Here is an 18,245-nt window from a genome sequence, read left to right on the forward strand (position 1 = left end):
AGGTGAAACCCCATATCTACTAGAAATACAAAAATTAGCCGGGCATGGTGGTGCACGTCTGTAATCCCAGCTACCTGGGAGGCCGAGGCAGGATAATTGCTTGTACCTAGGAGGCAGAGGTTGCAGTGAGCCAAGATCGCGTCGCCACACTCCAGCCTGGGGGACAGAGTGAGACTCCATCTCAAAAAAAAAAAAACACATATACACACACACACAGCTTTACTCATATTACATTTTTCAAATAAGCTCAGTCCCATAGCTCTTTTTGCTTTATAAATTAGCAATAATTTTCTTAATTTTCTGAAACTATCACTTTGCATCCATCAACAGTAAATAGGTCTGCTGCTGACTCAAGTTGCCATGACCTGATTTACTTTAGGCCAGATAGATTCCTTCGTAATCAGGTCAAGTACATGTACACTGCTGCCTTCTAAGCTATGTTACTAGCAAAGAAATTACTCCAACATTAAGTTCATAACTAAGTTAAAAAAACAGAACACAAATAGGTACAAATGACCTCAACTGAATATAGGATTAATATATAAGCAGACAGTATAAAAATCATTTCAACAAATTTTAACACAGTACCATAACTGTTCATCCTAAGTAAACTATAAGGAAAAAACGAATTGCAAAGAAATTAAAATTCACTCATATTTATTGCTCATATTATTGGAATTATAATTTTGATATATATGTATGCTGTAGGATAAAGCAAATAAGTATACAATTCTGTGATGTTAAATTTGAAGGCCGGGCACGGTGGCTCACACCTCTAATTCCAGCACTTTGGGAGGCCGAGGCAGGTGGATCACCTGAGGTCGGGAGTTCAAGACCAGCCTGACCAACATGGAAAAACCCCATCACTACTAAAAATACAAAAATTAGCTGGGCATGGTGGTGCATGCCTGTAATCCCAGCTACTCCGGAGGCTGAGGCAGGAGAAGCACTTGAACCCAGGAGGCGGAGGTTGCAGTGAGCCGAGATCATGCCACCGCACTCCAGCCTGGGTGACAGAGCAAGACTCTGTCTTAAATAAATAAATAAACAAAATAAATTTGAAAAAGAAACTATCAATAACATAAACTCATGGTTCTTTTTTTTTTTTTTTTTAAGACAGAGTCTCACTCTGTTGCCCAGGCTGGAGTGCAGTGGCACGATCTCTGCTCACTGCAAACTCTGCCTCCCGGGTTCGCGCCATTCTCCTGCCTCAGCCTCCCGCGCAGCTGGGACCACAGGCGCCCGCCACCACACCTGGCTAATTTTTTGTGTTTTTAGTAGAAACGGGGTTTCACCATGTTAGCCAGGATGGTCTTGCTCTCCTGACCTCATGATCCACCCGCCTCGGCCTCCCAAAGTGCTAGGATTACAGGCGTGAGCCACCGCGCCCGGCATGGTACATTTTTCAACATTATCTCCTAACTCTGTCTGAAGAAAGGCCCTTGATGCGATGAACACACTCAGCACTCAGATCTTGGTTTCTAAGTACTAATGTCCACAAAAAGAACCAAGGTTCCTAGAAAAACACATGACTCCATGACTTAAAACAGGGAATCTACAAGATGAGCCTGAGCCATCTTATTGTACAGAAGGCAAGGGAAGTGCTCAAAGATGACAGGTTATTTCAAAAGGATACAAGAGACAGCTTGAAATGGTTCACACTGGCCAAATATAAAACAACTACAACTTAAAAAAAAAAAGCAAAATCAACTATAAAACATTTAGTAAATAGTATTTATTTTTATTGCATATATTTAACATGCAAGATAATGTTTTAATACACACAATGATTACTACAAGCATCCATCACTTTCCAGTTACCCTGTGTGTGTGTTAAGAGCACCTACAATCTACTCTCTTAGCAAATGTCCTATATTATTAACTACAGGTCTCTTACTGTACATCAGATAGCTACATTTATTCATCCTATGTAACTGCAAGTATGTACTCTCTGACCAACACTGCCCTATTTCCTCCCCCTCCTCATCCCTGGTATCCACCATTCTATTCTGTTTCTACATATTCAACTATTTTTAATTTGACACGTAAGTGAGATCATGCCGTTTTTAATATTCTTTGTGTCTGAGTTATTTAACTTAGCATAATGTCAGTAAGTAAAAATGTTATCCAATAAGCAAAAATTACTGAATCTATAGTGATGGAGACAGTTGGAATTCCGAAGGAGAGGGGAAGGAGAAGGAAGAGAGATGAAGGTTCCTCTTTACAAAATTCCAGCTATTAAATGTGTAAGAAATAACGATTAGAAAACTCATCATTCTGTAACTCGAGCAATAAATGATGTAGGCAAAGCTCAACAATGGATACGAAAATGAGGTAAGACAATAATGTGGAATAGGGCATGCACGTGGTACTAGACTAGCACTCTGAAGTTTCCTAACTAAATTATAAAATGAGATATGTACTTTTATTTTGTTGAGAGCTGGTGATCACAACCTTAACTAGGTGGTCAAACAATGCTAAGAGTGGAGTAACCAGGTATCATAAGACTTCTGATGTAAAGCATCATACACAATGCAACCGGTGAAATAGTCTTCCCCCGCCCCCCATCAAAAAGTCTAACCTCAATTTAATCAAACTTCCAGACTTAAATTCTGATACTTTAATGCAGTGAGGCAACAAATTAAATGACATCAGTAGGAAACAATCAGATAAATTCTGAATGCAGAACTTTCTGTAAGACAAATATCCTGGGCTCTTAAAAAACCATCAGGGCCATCCGGGTGCGATGGCTCACACCTGTAATCCCAGCACTTTGGGAAGCCGAGGCGGGCAGATCACGAGGTCAGGAGATAGAGACCATCCTGGCTAACACTGTGAAACCCTGTCTCTACCAAAAATACAAAAACAAAATTAGCCAGGTGTGGTGGCGGGAGCCTATAGTCCCACCTACTCGGGAGGCTGAGGCAGGAGAATGGCGTGAATCCAGGAGGTGGAGCTTGCAGTGAGCAGAGATGGCGCCACTGCACTCGAGCCTGGGCAACAGAGTGAGACTCCGTCTCAAAAAAAAAAAAAAAAAATTCAGGGCCAAGGGGAATTTTTTTCAAAGGGGGGTACTGTTCAAAACTAAGAGAGACATAACTAAATGATTATGGTTTGGGAAAAAAAATATGAAAAGACATTTTGAAGATGGGGAAAACTGAATACAGTGATTATCAGATTATATCAAAGAATTACTAGGAATTGACTTAAGTGTTATATAACCACAGGTATGAGACCTTTTTCTTAAGAAATGCAGGCAACTTACTTTCAAATAAGACCATATATATATTTAATAAAATAAACTTTCAAATAAGACTGTACATATACTTAATATAAGTATTATACAGTAAATACATATTATAGAGAGGGAGAAAGGAAAGGGACCATGTACAATTATGGTTAAATGCTAACTGGAAAACAATCTAGGCAGAGGGATATGGGTATTCATCTTACTGCTCTTTCACATTTTCTGTATATTTCAAATTTTCATTTATTTATTTATTTATTAAGAGACAGGGTCTCACTCTGTTGTCCAGGCTCCAGTGAAGTGATGTGATCATAGCTCACTGCAGCCTTGAACTCCTGGGTTCAAGTGATCTTCCTGTCTCAGCCTCCCAAGTAGCTTGGACTACAACCAAGCCACCACGCCCAACTACATTTTTTTTTTTTTTAAGAGATGGGGGCCAGGCACATTGGCTCACGCCTGTAATCGCAGGACTTTGGGAGGCTGAAGCAGGTGGATCACCTGAGGCCAGGAGTTCGAGACCAGCCTGGCCAACATGATGAGACCCTCCCTCTACTAAAAATACAAAAAATTAGCCAGGCATGGTGGCGCTTGCCTGTAGTCCCAGCTACTCAGGAGGCTAAGGCAGGAGAATCACTTGCACCTGGGAGGCAGAGGCTCTAGTAAGCTGAGATTGCGCCACTGCACTCCAGCCTGGGCAACAGAGCAAGACTCTGCCTCAAAAAAAATTTTATAAAGATGTTAACTGGCTTTTTTACTGCACTGACATTTGTATGGATGGTGCAAAAGCAATGGTGGGTAAAACTGCTGGTGCCTTAGCACAAATAAAGGTAGGACTCCTAACTGCTACATACTATGTAGCAGTCAAAAAGTAAAATGCCAGTTTCACTTAAAGCCCTTAATGAAGGAATAAAAATAGTTAATTTTATTAAATCTCTATCCCTGAATACACTAATAATCTCTGTGACAAAACAAGTATGCATAAAACACTTCTGCTGCATGCAAAGTACAGTGGTTGTATGGAGAAAAAACCACCACCGTTTAAGTTGCAAGCCAAACTAGCTACTTTTTTCTCAAACATCATCTTTACTGGAAAGATCGACAAACTATGCTGATTCAAACGTGGGAATGTGGCAGGCATTTTCTCGAAAACAAAGAGTAAATCTGTTACCATCAGTTGTCTTCCTTGAAGTATTTGCTTCCAATAAAAAAAAAATTGAACTTTTAAGCAAAAACAAATTTTAGAGAACTTGTATCTACCACTGTGAACTTGATAGGTTCCCAGTACTTACAAACTTTTCTGAGTTTGGCAGTGGTATTAATATGGTTTTTCGATACTGTATAATAAAATGTGTCATCATTTGAAAGATTTGCATAATTCATCGTAACCAGTATTTTGCAAGTGACCAGTGTATGATGTTACAAAGCATGTATGGGTAAATGCCCATTCAAAATGCAAGATAAAGCAGATTTTAATGCAATGTATGAAAGGTTACTGGCACGGTTTCACATTCCAAGTTGCAACTAATCATCAAGAAACTCCCATTTCTTGAGTTTTGGGGTAGTACTGTAGAAGAATATCCAAAATTACCTGAAAAGGTTATTAAAATACAACTACGTATCACTGTGAAGTCATACAGTTTTCTAGAAATTCAAAGTCTCACCTAAGCACCTGGGAGTGCAAAACTATAGGACAATTACATTGAAAAGATCCCCAGTGGGCTCTTCAGGTAAAATAGGAAAAATAAGGCCATAAAAATTGAACACACTCATTCTTTATTTAAAAGCAATTCAATCTACAAGAATAAAAGGTACTGGCAACCTCTAATTTTAACTTTAAATAACAAAATACTATAACAAGCTATTTAAGGAATTTTTTACAAAAAAGGCAAAGTCAAATTATTCTCAATACCCATGCTGGACCATATTACATTTTGGGAGGCCAAGGCAGGCAGATAGCCTGAGCCTAGGAGTTCAAGACCAGCATGGGCAACAAACTGAAACCACGTCTCTACAAAAAATACAAAAATTAGCCAGGTATCATAACGCACGCCTGTAGTCCCAGCTATTTAGGAGTCTGAGGTGGGAGATCACCTGAGCCCGAGGACGTCAAGGCTGCACTGAGCTGGGATCACACCACTGCATTCCAGCCTGGGTGAGAGTGAGACCATCTCAAAAAAAAAGAGGAGGAGGAATAAAGTTGGCCCTAATCTTATACCATATACAAAAATTAACTTAAAATAGAACAAAGATCTAAACGTAACGACCTAAAACTATGAACTATAGGAAAAAAACATAGACAAAAATGTATGTAACACTGGATCTGGCAACAATTTATTGGATATGACACCAAAAGCACAGACAACAGAATGACAAATTGAACATCAAAATTAAAATGTTTTTGCATCAAAGGACAATATCAATACAGTGAAAAACAACTAATGAAATAGCAGAAAATATTTGTAAACCATATTACTGCTAAGGATTAACATACTACTACAACTCAATAAAACCAAAAAAACTCAATTCAAAAATGGGCAAAGGGCCGGGCACGGTGGCTCACACCTGTAATCCCAGCACTTTGGGACACCGAGGCAAGAATATCACCTGAGGTCAGGAGTTAGGGACCAGCCTGACAAACATGATGAAACCCCATCTCTACTAAAAATACAAAATTAGCCAAGCATGGTGTCACATGCGTGTAATCCCAGCTACTTGGGAGGCTGAGGCAGGAGAATTCCTTGAACCCAGGAGGCGGAGGTTGCAGTGAGCCAAGATTGTGCTACCGCACTCCAGCCTGAGCAACAAGAGCGAAACTCCATCTAAAACAAACAAACAAAAAAACTGGGCAAAGGACTTAGACAGTTCTTCAAAGATACAAAAATAGCCAGTAAACACATAAAAAATGCTCAACATCACTAATCATTAGTGATGTGCAAATCAAACCACAATGAGATACCACTTCACACCCATTAGGCTATTATCAAAAAACAGAAAATAGAAGTGCTGGTAAGGATACGAAGAAACTAGGGCCCTCATACGTTGCTGGTAGCAATGTAAAATGGTGCAGACAACCACAGAGAACAGTTTGGCAGTTCCTCAGAAAGTTATAGGCCTACCATACTGACCCAGGAAATCCACTCCTAGGTATATATCCAAAAGAACTGAAAGCAGAGACTCAAACAGATGTACCTGTATGCCAACCTTCACAGCAGCATTATTCACAGTAGCCAAAAGGTAAAAACAATCCAAGTGTCCATCAACAGATGAATGGATAAACAAAATGTGGAAGGCATGGAGGTGTGGTGGTGTGTGTATGTCTCACACACAATGGAATATTCTTTTATATATATACATATATATCTTACATACAATGGAATTTTATTCAGCCATAAAAAGGAATGAAATTTTGACACACTGTAAAAGATAGATGTAACCTTAGAAAAATCAGGCTTAGTGAAATAAACCAGATTCATACAATGTTCATCCTTTTGTATCTGGTTTATGACGGATATTGTATGATCCTATTTATATAAGATACTTAGAAAAAGCACATTCCTAGAGACAGAGTGGAATAGTATTGACTAGGTGTGAGGTGGGGGAGGAAGTTATTGGTTAATGGGTACAGAGTTTTTGTTAGATATGATAAAAAGGTTTTGGGTATAGATAATTGTGATGGTTACATAACACCGTGAAAGTAATGCCACTGACTTGTACACTTGAGAATGGTTTAAAAAATATATTTTACAATTTTTTAAAAAATGGTTATATCTGAAAAAATGACTTACATATATCCTTTGAAAGACCGTTGCTATGATGTTTATTAGTAACTTTCAAATAAAAAATTAAGAGTTGAGCCCTCCAATAACAAATAAATAATAAAAAATCACTGATAGTGCTTTACTTACCCGTTTGGGGCCACTAAAAATCTTTCTGGTATTTTCCTTTGATTTATCTCCTTGTTTATTTATGGGCTTCTTCACACTTTCAGGCACACCAGGCAAGTCCTCTGTAAAATCCAAGTTTTCTGAAATGGTAATCAAAACTATCTAGCTTACTAATATTTCAAATTACCTACCAGACAACCTATCAAGATTATATATACATGAATGAATGAAAATGGGAAGAAAAGAATAAAGGAAATCACAGCACCACAGAGCTGACAAAATACTCCCTAGAATAAGAAGTTTCATTCTGCCATTCTCCCTTCCTGCTTGTCCCTCCCAAAAGAGAAATCATAAACCTGGTTGCTGTGTACGTGTTCTAGTCTTATTTTATGTCAAATGGAAAAATCAAATCTTTTCCAAAATAATTTTCTTACTTCCGAGAGGTCACATAACTGCTGGATATCTATGGATACTGACACTGGAATGGTAAGGTTTATACACACACAAAACATCATGCGTATCTACCTGTAACATTTTTCAGAACTTTAAATCCACTAAATCATGTTGGCCTTCAAAGAATGCCTGCTGGCAACTACAAAAGCCACATTTAAAACACCAGAAAAGGAGGACAGTTATCCTTGGCAAGAGATTTAAAATGACCTAATACAACAAAGTTTAATGATTTGTCGGTCTTCAAACACAACTAACCAAAGAGTCAGTTTATTTCCCAACTGGTTAAAAATATGTATCTTTTTCTAAGCAAAACAAAATAGGAAAAATAGGAAGATTTTTCTCTATCCCAATGCTTAAAATTTTTTGCTGTTTCACATATGGTATGAAGACTCAAATTTCAACTTTGGGTAGATCAACCAAATGGCCTCTAATTTTCAAATGTTATTTAGCATCTACTTCAAGTTTCTCAAAGGGAGTCTAATTTCACATTTTAAATCTTTAAAAGTTGTATTACCCAAGATGTAAATTTTAGCCACAGATTCTCAATTGCAGGGGATAACTTGCTATCCAGGTTAGAATAAAAGCTTATAAGTAAACTACAGCAGGACAAGGGTGCTGGTAATGTATAGCAGTATTTATCATTCTACTGAGGAAACAAATGCCTAGCTGTTCTGCCCAGCCAGATCTTAAGTGACTATAGTAAGGCTGCTGCAAACTTCCAGTCTCCAGAAAAGATTCAAAGACAACACTGGATGTATTTTTTTCTTTTTTTTTCGGGGGAGGCAGGGGTGAGCCCCTAGGGGTACTCCTGTGTATGTCTAGTTTTGAAGAATAAATTAAGCAAAACTATTTTTAGGCCAAATAAAGCAAAATGGTAGGTAATCTCAAGAATGACTTACATTCTACAAGAGAATTTGTATTTTAAAATACTACTGCCTAATTCTAATTTACCATAATGACACTTCTGTGGCCCTACCAGGAAAAAAGCTTTATTTAATATGTAAACCAATCCAGAAAAACTATATTTGGTTAAGAAACCATGTATCCTAGAAGCTTTCACAAATTCTTCCTCACTAGATAGTCAATCCACTTCACAAAGCCCTTGTCAGGTAATGACTTAATTATAGCAGAGCTAACCTATTTCTTTTGTTTGTCTCTCACAGTGGAGACTGAACTCCTTGAGGACCCCTAGTCATTACTGAGTCTACAATCTCAGCACAAATTAAATTTCCACAGTTAAGAGGGAATGCATACCTACCTGGCACTTTTCAATTTTATTAAACCAACTTAGGAGGGTTTCAGAATGTTTATTAGTTTTTAGCCAACCACAAAGAGTTTTTAAATTCTAATCTTCTGGTATTTCCCTCATTATAACCACCTGTTATCAGTACAGTTCCAAAGGTCCAAAATCTAATCTATGTTCTCACTGCATTTGGATATGTCAAGTGGAAACATCACGATGTTTGGTGTCCCTGCCCCATACACATATATGCTTTAAAATTCTCAAGTGCTAAAGCTTAAATTAAAACTCAAATATGAAGACTCTCCAATCTACAAATTGGTTCCTTACAACTTGGGACCTGATCATTAACACTTGAAATGCTGTACCTTTAGATAAGGTGATTTACGGTTCTAACAGGTACTTTTAATAAATATAACAAGCTAAACTTGAGTATCTAGGAAGAAACTATGCAGCTGTTGATTCAAGCCTGAAAAACACATTTAAAGTAGCCCCCCCAGCCATCAACAGGGAATACATGCCAGTTCCTAGTGGATGCCTGAAACCAGAAATAGTACACCAAAACCTGTATATACTATGTTTTTTCGTATACATACCTATGATAAAGTTTAATTTATAAATCAAGCACAGTAAGAGATTAGCAATGACTAAGAATAGAACAATGATTTTAACAATACGCTATAATAAAAGTTATGTGAATGGGATCTTTATCTTATTATACTGTACTCACCTCTTTTCAGAATATGGTTGACCTTGGGTAATTGAAACCACAAAAAGTGAAACTGCAGGTAAGGGAGGACTATTGTACTTATTATACATATTTTTTAAATTCTTACCTGCATTGTTAGTACCAGACTGACTGTCCTGGGAATTATCATTGCTTTCTGGGGGAGGCTGCAAGGAGGGTGATGGAGCTGTTTTAGTTCTTTTTTTGCTTGTCTTTCTTTCTACTTGACAGTCATCATCTTCATCATCTTCGCTTTCACTGAGATCATCAAAGCCAAAATACTTAATTTTGTAATTAGAACTTCCAGAACCTCCTTCATCACCTCCTGTCTCATGATCTTCAAAACCAAAAAATTCAAGTTTAACATCCTTTTTGGATTTAGTATTACTAGGTCGAAATCTAGTAGTGGTCTTAGAAGTTGCAATATCTGCCTTTTTTCTGAGACGACCAGCTTCTCCCAAATCTGCAGGAGTGGATGCAGTGAACTCATCCATGCTGCGTTCCATAGTATCCTGTATGGTAACATTACAAACTGACAAGCAAGATGGATGTAAAACAGTGTAATCTCTAGTCCGTCCAACTGTCCCTCTAAAACTGGTCCCACAACTTACACCCCCTTTCTTTGCCTGATTCAGGCCATCTTTACTCGATTCACTGTTTGCTTTGGCTAAGGCCTGACTGGTGCCGTCCATCAGCTTATCAAAATTTGATGCTCCTTGGGAGGATTTCGTTTTATTGGCCCTACAGTACGTCCTACAGTTGGTTGGCCTAAGAACACTTTGTACAATATCTTCCTCAATGGCTTCATTCAGATTTTCCAATCGATTTTTAAAATCGTCATCCTTCATCTCCAAAAGAGGATCACTATCCAAACTTAAAATACAGTCTTCTGATCTGATGTCTTCAAAATCATTATCCCATTCAAACAAACCAGTTCTAACAGATCCCTTGATTGGAGATATTTCTGATGGTGATTCTGGCCTTTTCCCAAACTGGGAGTTCCAAGTATCATTTGTTTCCTTGATTTCAGAAGCCACTGTAGTTTCTGCATTGGGTTTCTTAGTACTGTCATCAGCATTTTTGTGAATATGGTGACTATTCTTTTCATGTTCTCCATGAAAATTCTCCACTTTATCTGTAAAAATAAATCAAAAGATAAAAACATGAGTGGTTCAACATAAAAGTTAATAAATAACAGATATGTGGTTAATCAATAGTATATGATCAATCTTGGAAGAACTGCAAATAATTTTAAGTTGTGAAGAAATTAACATTTACATATCAGACATTTCCTCTCCTATCCTTTCAGTGTGTAGCTCTCATGCCTTCTACTGACCTTTCCTCAGGCAACCAAGTCCCTTAAAATTGTAAACTCACAAGAAATTTCAGCAGGGTTAAGCAACTGAATCCATTCAGAATGACATGTAAATGACTCAGCCAAACCTTCTTAGGGGTATTATGGGCTTTTCAAATAAAGATGCTTAAATTAAAAATCATTTAGTAAAACCTAAACCAACTGAACAGTTAATAAAAACCTTCTACCAGTGTTTTTATTTATCTGGGATAGGGCTGCCCATAAGGTATGCTAGTTCTATCCAGAAACCTGTCCATAGGATCAGGTTTCTCTAGCTATTTCTGTTCTTTCTTCTAATCCTAAATGCCATATAATCTCAAGGGAATTTTTAGCAGTAGTTCTGGTGTGTTAGTTAAATGGCTAATAGTGGCTATTTATGCATATCAGCCAGTAATAAATCCTCAGCCTGCCTATTCATCTGTTATGTGGAGAATTCATTTTTGTTGCCTTCAATTTTTACTATCAGAACATTTTTATAACCTTTCCAAATGAGATACAAATATGATTCCAACTGGTATTATTAATTCCCTCAACATTTACTTGTAGAAAAACACTGACAAAATGTATACCCTATGCCAAACAATAAAATTACTTCTACAAAATACATGTATATTTAAGAAAAGCTATTTACAAATCTCAATTAGCGTCATCAAATACAGGTGAGAGGGATGCTTTACATGGACAGATTCACTGCATAATTTTTAATACTACCCAATAGGTTTTCCTGCCCTCAAGACAGGATCTCACTGTCACCCACACTGGAATACAGTGGTGTGATCACAGCTCACCGCAGCTTCAGAGACCTCCAGGCCTCAAGTGATCCTCCCACCTCAGCCTCCTGAGCAGCACTCCCAAATAGCTGGAACTACAGGTGTGCACCACCACACCTGCCTAACTCCCCTTTTTATTTAACAGACAGGGTCACACTATGGTGCCTAGGCTGGTCTTGAACTCCTGGGCTCAAGCAAACGTCCTGCCTCTGCCTCCCAAAGTGCTACAATCACAGGCATGAGCCACCACGTCCAGCCTCCAAAGGGTTTTAATGTAATTTAACAGGTTAAGATTTGGTAATACTTTTAAAACTAAAAATGTACATGTGAAAGAAAGGACTTACTCTTGAAGCCAGCAGTTTCATTTACAAGTATTTAGAAATAACTTTCCATGAACACAAAATTACATAAATAACAAGAAACTCAATACAACACTGTTTCCTGGTTTTTGCTTTCATAAACAATATACCAATTAATAAAGAATTAAATTACCATATAGCAACACACCTGAATACTATGCAGTTGTTAAAAAGAATGAGGCAGCTCTACATTACGTACAGATATGGATGCTCTTAGAGATGGGAATGACTAAGGGATAAGGAACAAGAAAAGACTTTCATACTTCTTGAATTTTATACTGCATGTAAGTTGTCTATTCAAAAGCCAAAACATAAAAAATGCCAAAATTGATTATTTTTGGAGTCCTTATCTGTTAAAAAAAATATTTATGAATCAAATACAACATCTAGAATTTACTTTGGTGAGGATAAAAATGAAACAAGACTGGCAATGAATTGTTGAAGATTAAACAGTTGAACTGTTTAATGGAGATGGGAGATATAAATAGACATATAATTATTTTTGTAGACATAAACACACAAATGTATACATCTGTGTAACTGTATACTAGTCTATACACACAAATATATACAGACTTCCTTTACCCTCTTATAAGAAAATGAAGATACTTCCTTTGATTTCTTACCAAACCCATCATTACACAGATGAGAAAAAAAGGCCCAGAGGGGCTAATGACTGCAGAGGTTCTCAATTAAATCAACAGCCAAAAGAGACTTCATAAAGAAGACCCATACCAAACTATATTACACTACGTCTAGTGGTGGCTGCTAAACACTAAAATGCTAGGCCAGGCGTGGTGGCTCATGCCTGTAATCCCAGCAGTTTGGGAGGCCAAGGCAGGCGGATCATGAGGTCAGGAGTTCGAGGCCAGCCTGGCCAACATGGTGAAACCCTGTCTCTACTAAAAATACAAAAATTAGCCAGGCGTGGTGGCAGGCGCCTGTAGTCCCAGCTACTCAGGAGGCTGAGGCAGGAGAACTGCTTGAACCCGGGAGGCAGAGGTTGCAGTGGGCCAAGATCATGTCACTGTACTCCAACCTGGGCAAAAGAGCGAGACTCTGTTTAAAAGAACAACAACAACAAAACTAATTCACTGGCTGGGCGCGGGGGCTCACACCTGTAATCCCAGCACTTTGGGAGGCTGAGGCGGAAATAGCAAATGTTTATCTCACGATGTGCTGAGGACCAAACTTAAACAATGCCTTTAACTTGTAAGAAATCTGTGCAAATGATACAAAGTGGCTTGGAGACCATAACCCATGAAATACAGTTGAGGCAACTAGAAAGGTTTAATTGGTGCAGGGATGGGGGGAAACTGCCATTACATGAAACCTGCCTTTAAATATCTGAATGGCTGTCATGATAAGAAAACAAACTTCGCCGGGTGTGGTGGCTCATGCCTGTAATCCCAGCACTTTGGGAGGCCGAAGCGGGTGGATCATCAGGTCAGGAGATTGAGACCATCCTGGCTAACACAGTGAAACTCCGTCTCTACTAAAAATACAAAAAAATGAGCCAGGCGTGGTGGCGGGCATCTGTAGTTCCAGCTACCCGGGAGGCTGAGGCAGGAGAATGGCGTGAACCCGGGAGGCGGAGCTTGCAGTGAGCCAAGATCACACCACTGCACTACAGCCTGGGTGACAGAGCGAGACTCCATCTCAAAAAAAAAAAGAATACACACATGAAAAATGCTTATCATTAGTTGCTAGGGAAACACAAAAGGTAAATTCCTTAATATACCAAGAATCCTTACACATCAGTAAGTCCAATGTCCCAGTAGAAAATGGGGCTAGGGGCCAGGCACAATGGCTCAGGCCTATAATGCCGGCTCTTTGGGAAGCCAGAAGTTCGAGACCAGTGTGGCCAACATGGTGAAACCCTGTCTCCACTAAAAAGACAAAAAAAACCCAGTCAGGCGTGGTGGCACATGCCAGTCGTCCTCGCTACTTGGGAGGCTGAGGCACAAGAATTGTTTGAACCCAGGAGGCAGAGGTTGTAGTGAGCTGAGATAGCACCACTGCACTCCAGCCTGGGCAACAGAGCAAGACTCGGCCTCAAAAATAAATAAATAAATAATAAGCCAGGAACACAAAGAAGCAATTCATTAAAATATATATCTATAATGAATTAAATAACTTATGAAGGATACTCAATTTCACTCACAATTAAAACTCAAAGTAAAACAAAGCTGAACTACATTTACATAAGCCCTTGGTATGTGCCTGGTACTACTCTAAATACTTTCTATTAATTTATTTTATCTCAAAGCAACCATCAGGCCAGGTGCGGTGGCTCACGCCTGTAATCCCAGCACTTTGGGAGGCAGAGGCAGGTGGATCAGGAGATCAGGAGATCCTGGCTAACACGGTGAAACCCTGTCTCTACTAAAAATTAGCCGGACGTGGTGGCAGGCGCCTGTAGTCCCAGCTACTTGGGAGGCTGAGGCAGGAGAATGGCGTGAACCTGGGAGGCGGAGCTTGCAGTGAGCTGAGATCGCGCCACTGCACTCCAGCCTAGACAACAGAGCAAGACTCCGTCTCGAAAAAAAAAAAAAAGCCACCATCAGGTAAGTACTACTGCCAAGTTCATAATCCCTTACCCACAATTCCAACATCCAAAAAGCTCTAAAAAGTAAAAAGTTTTCTCACAACACACTTGGAAGCAAAACCCCAACCAAAGGGAGGCTATTTATAGTATTTACCCTACTTAGGGAAGGTATTTTCTTTTCTGAAAAAACACTATCTTTGATTAGAGAACACCACCTCAGATCCTGATAGGGGCGTTAATGTAAACTTTCCAAAATCCAAAATAATTCTAAATTCTAAGACACATCTGGCCCCAACGGTTTCAGAAAAGGAAATGTGAACCTCTAACTCATTCCACAGATAAAGGACAGTGGGCTTAAATTACTAGTTGTTGATTACATGTCTATTAAGTGGTATATACTCTCTGAAAAATAAGGCAACTTATTAAAAAAAATTGGAAGCAACTTGAAAGTCTGACATTAATAAGGAATTGCTTAAGTAATTTATAGCACATACAGAAATTGACACATGCAACAGTATTTTTTCAAAGGGTAGGGAGAGGGCCAAAAAGAAAACTGATACAGAATTATCCCCAAGATATTACATGAGAAAGAGTAAGGTACAAAACAGCAGCAAATTATCATTGTGGATTTTAATTTTGTGGATTAAAATACACAGGCACACATGTACATACAGATATGTGGAACTGCCTGTATGTGCACAGAACATACCAGAAAGGTTCAAACAAATAACAATGAATGGTCATTCCAGAGAAAACTGAGGTGGCTAAGGAAATGTACTAGGAGGGAAGCTTTTAACCAACACCATATTGAACCATGTGCAAATAAAAGGTATTTTTGTGTGTTTTTTGGGCTTTTTTTTTTTTTTTTTTTTTTGCAACGGAGTCTCAGTCTGTCTCCCAGGCTGGAGGGCACTGGCGCAACCTCTGCCTCCCAGGTTCAAGCTGCCTCAGTCTCCTGAGTAGCTGGGATTACAGGCACCCTCTACCACGCCCAGCTAATTTTTGTATTTTTAGTAGAGATGGGGTTTCACCATGTGGGCCAGGCTGGTCTCGAACTCCTGACCTCAGGCAATCCACCTACCTCGGCCTCCCAAAGTGCTAGGATTACAGGCATGAGAAACTGAGCCCAGCCATAAACAGTTTTAAAAATAAAAGTAGGGCAGGGGCTGGGCGTGGTGGCTCACGCCCGTAATCCCTAAGGCATGAGAATTGCTTGAACCTGGGAGGCAGAGGTTGCAGTGAGCCGAGATCACGCCAGTGCACTCCAGCCTGGGCAACAGAGCGAGACTCCATCTAAAAAATAAATAAATAAAATAGATAAATGTATAAACCCTTTCAATGACACTTAAGAAACATCTCCTACCCTTATATTCAGACATGTGACATGATGGTCAAAGACATACATAAAAAGACATTCGATATAACATTTATGTGTAATAGCAAAAGACTAGAAACAGCCAAAATATCCATAAGAGACCGTTATTATAGTATATCCACGCAATGGAAAACTATGAAACTGCTTTAAAAAAACCAAGGCAGATCTACAAATATAAGATTATAAAAAATCTATAAATAAATCTATAATAATCATATCAGATAATGAAAAGATTATAACTTTAATAATTATAATCTTATTAATATTTATAGATCTGCCTTATAATAATAAACATCTTAAAGATGAAGTGTTCTTAAAGGCATAATACACTAAATACATATATATGCTCCCATTTGTGTTTTTAAGAATACAAATATAGACATACATGCTGTGCCTATTAAAGACTGTAACAAACTGTTAACAGCATTGGTTTCAGTGGAAGAGAACTCACTTTTCACTGTTAATAAGGTCATGTGGCTGATCACCAGAGGCACCTGAAAGGCCACAGGAAAAACACAGCACATCTTCCTAAGTGAGCAAATCTTTACTCAAAGATTTGAAAGGTAAAAATTATTTTTTAAAACAGTTAAGGCCAGATACTGTGGCTCACGCCTGTAATCACAGCACTCTGGGAGGCCGAGGCGGGCAGATCACTTGAGGTCAGTAGTTTGAGACCAGCCTGGTCAACATGGTGAAACCCCGTGTCTACTAAAAATACAAAAAATTGCCATGAGTGGTGCTGCATGCATGTAATCCCAGCTACTCGGGAGGCTGAGGCAGGAGAATCACTTCGACCCAGGAGGCAGAGGTTGCAGTGAGCCAAGATCCGCCACTGCACTCCAGCCTGGTCAACAGAGTGAGACTCCGTCTTGGGGGGAAAAAAACGGTTAAGCGTTACAATTGGTAATCCAAAACATTTTATATTTTATAAGGCATACCTATAAAATACAAAATTGACATGCAATTTTAAAGATAAAACACTAACCTAAAAACAATTTCGAAAGTACTATTCAGCTTGGCCCACCACACAGAACAGTTCAGGTTATCGCAACCTTCCCTTAACTCCCACCAACACAACCTGTGGAGAGCCTCACTGCCAACTGCCACAGCTTATCTGCACATCAAGGAGCTTGTTTGCTCCCTGGCCTCCTGCTGAAGCTGCCCATCTCTGCCCTACCCTTGCAGAATAGGAAACACACCACACACCCCAGCCACTCCTCAACCAACGAGCCTTGGGCCTCCCTTCGAGGTGGCAATTAATTATTCAAACTAGAGACACATACCCCCGGAGGTAAACAAAGGCTTTTCAAATATAGGTACAATTGCATTTTAAGGAAATTCACTTCTAAATCCCCAACCTCCAGGTGTAAACTGTTCCAAAAACTGATTTGCCAACCCATCTGGGATTAACCAATCACTCTTCTCCCATATTACAAATATTAATAACAGCGTATCGCTCACCTATCCCTAATCTCATATGGTACATTTTTCCAACTCTTGACATGACCTATAAAGAAATAATGTGATAGATCGTTGGTTTCTGTACTTCATAATTAAGCAAAACTTTCATGTGTGGGTAACAAATCCTTTGCATGTCAGGTGGTTTCCTAAATTAATTGCATTTCACAGAACTGAAAAGATCTAACAGACTGACTCATTATTACAATGAATTTCTATGATTACCACGTGCTTTGTGGCATGTAAGAATTCAAATAATAGAAACTGCTATAGCAAAACTCTTACCATTCTTATCTTTATTTTGTTAATTTATGGCTTCTCAACATTTACACATATTAAAAAATTGAAATAGGAGGTCGGGTGCAGGGGCTCACACCTGTAATCCCAGCACTTTGGGAGGCAGAGGTGGGCAGATCACGAGGTCAGGAGATCGAGACCAGCCTAGCTAACACGGTGACATCCCATCTCTACTAAAAAATACAAAAAATTAGCCGGGCGTAGTAGCACACACCTGTAGTCCAAGCTACTTGGGAGGCTGAGGCAGGAGAATCGCTTGAACCTGGGAGGCAGAGGTGGCAGTGAGCCCGGGCGACAGAGCGAGACTCAGTCTCAAAAAAAAAAAAGAAATAGGAATAATAGGGACATAGTAGTACGTGCTTATAGTCCCACCTAGATCTACCCAGGGCACTGTGGCCAGCGGTTCACTTGAGGCTGCTGTTACGATCACACCTGTGTGAGTAGCCACGCACTCCAGCCTGAGCAACACAGCGAGGCTCCATCTCGACAACAACAACAAACAACAAAAAATAGGAATAAAATTGATGCCAAAA

The 18,245-nt window shown here is 39.1% G+C and overlaps 1 protein-coding gene across 4 annotated transcripts in view; it reads right to left on the reverse strand.

The window, feature by feature from the left end:
- The window catches only part of WAPL (WAPL cohesin release factor), a 90,060-nt gene that overhangs the window by 54,831 nt on the left and 16,984 nt on the right, over nt 1-18,245 (reverse strand). For 2 of the 4 annotated variants that reach the window (XM_019035271.4, XM_055353189.2), the window contains exons 3-4: nt 9,661-10,686; nt 7,153-7,253 (exon numbers count right to left, since the gene is read on the reverse strand). In XM_019035271.4, coding sequence (XP_018890816.1) covers nt 7,153-7,253; nt 9,661-10,686 — 1,127 coding nt within the window. Of the gene's footprint in view, nt 1-7,152; nt 7,272-9,660; nt 10,687-18,245 lie in introns of all 4 variants that reach the window. The other 2 variants (XM_019035270.4, XM_055353188.2) reach the window with 1 other exon arrangement.

Source organism: Gorilla gorilla, chromosome 8, assembly GCF_029281585.2.
Source record: "Gorilla gorilla gorilla isolate KB3781 chromosome 8, NHGRI_mGorGor1-v2.1_pri, whole genome shotgun sequence".
Classification (NCBI taxonomy): Eukaryota; Metazoa; Chordata; class Mammalia; order Primates; family Hominidae; genus Gorilla; species Gorilla gorilla.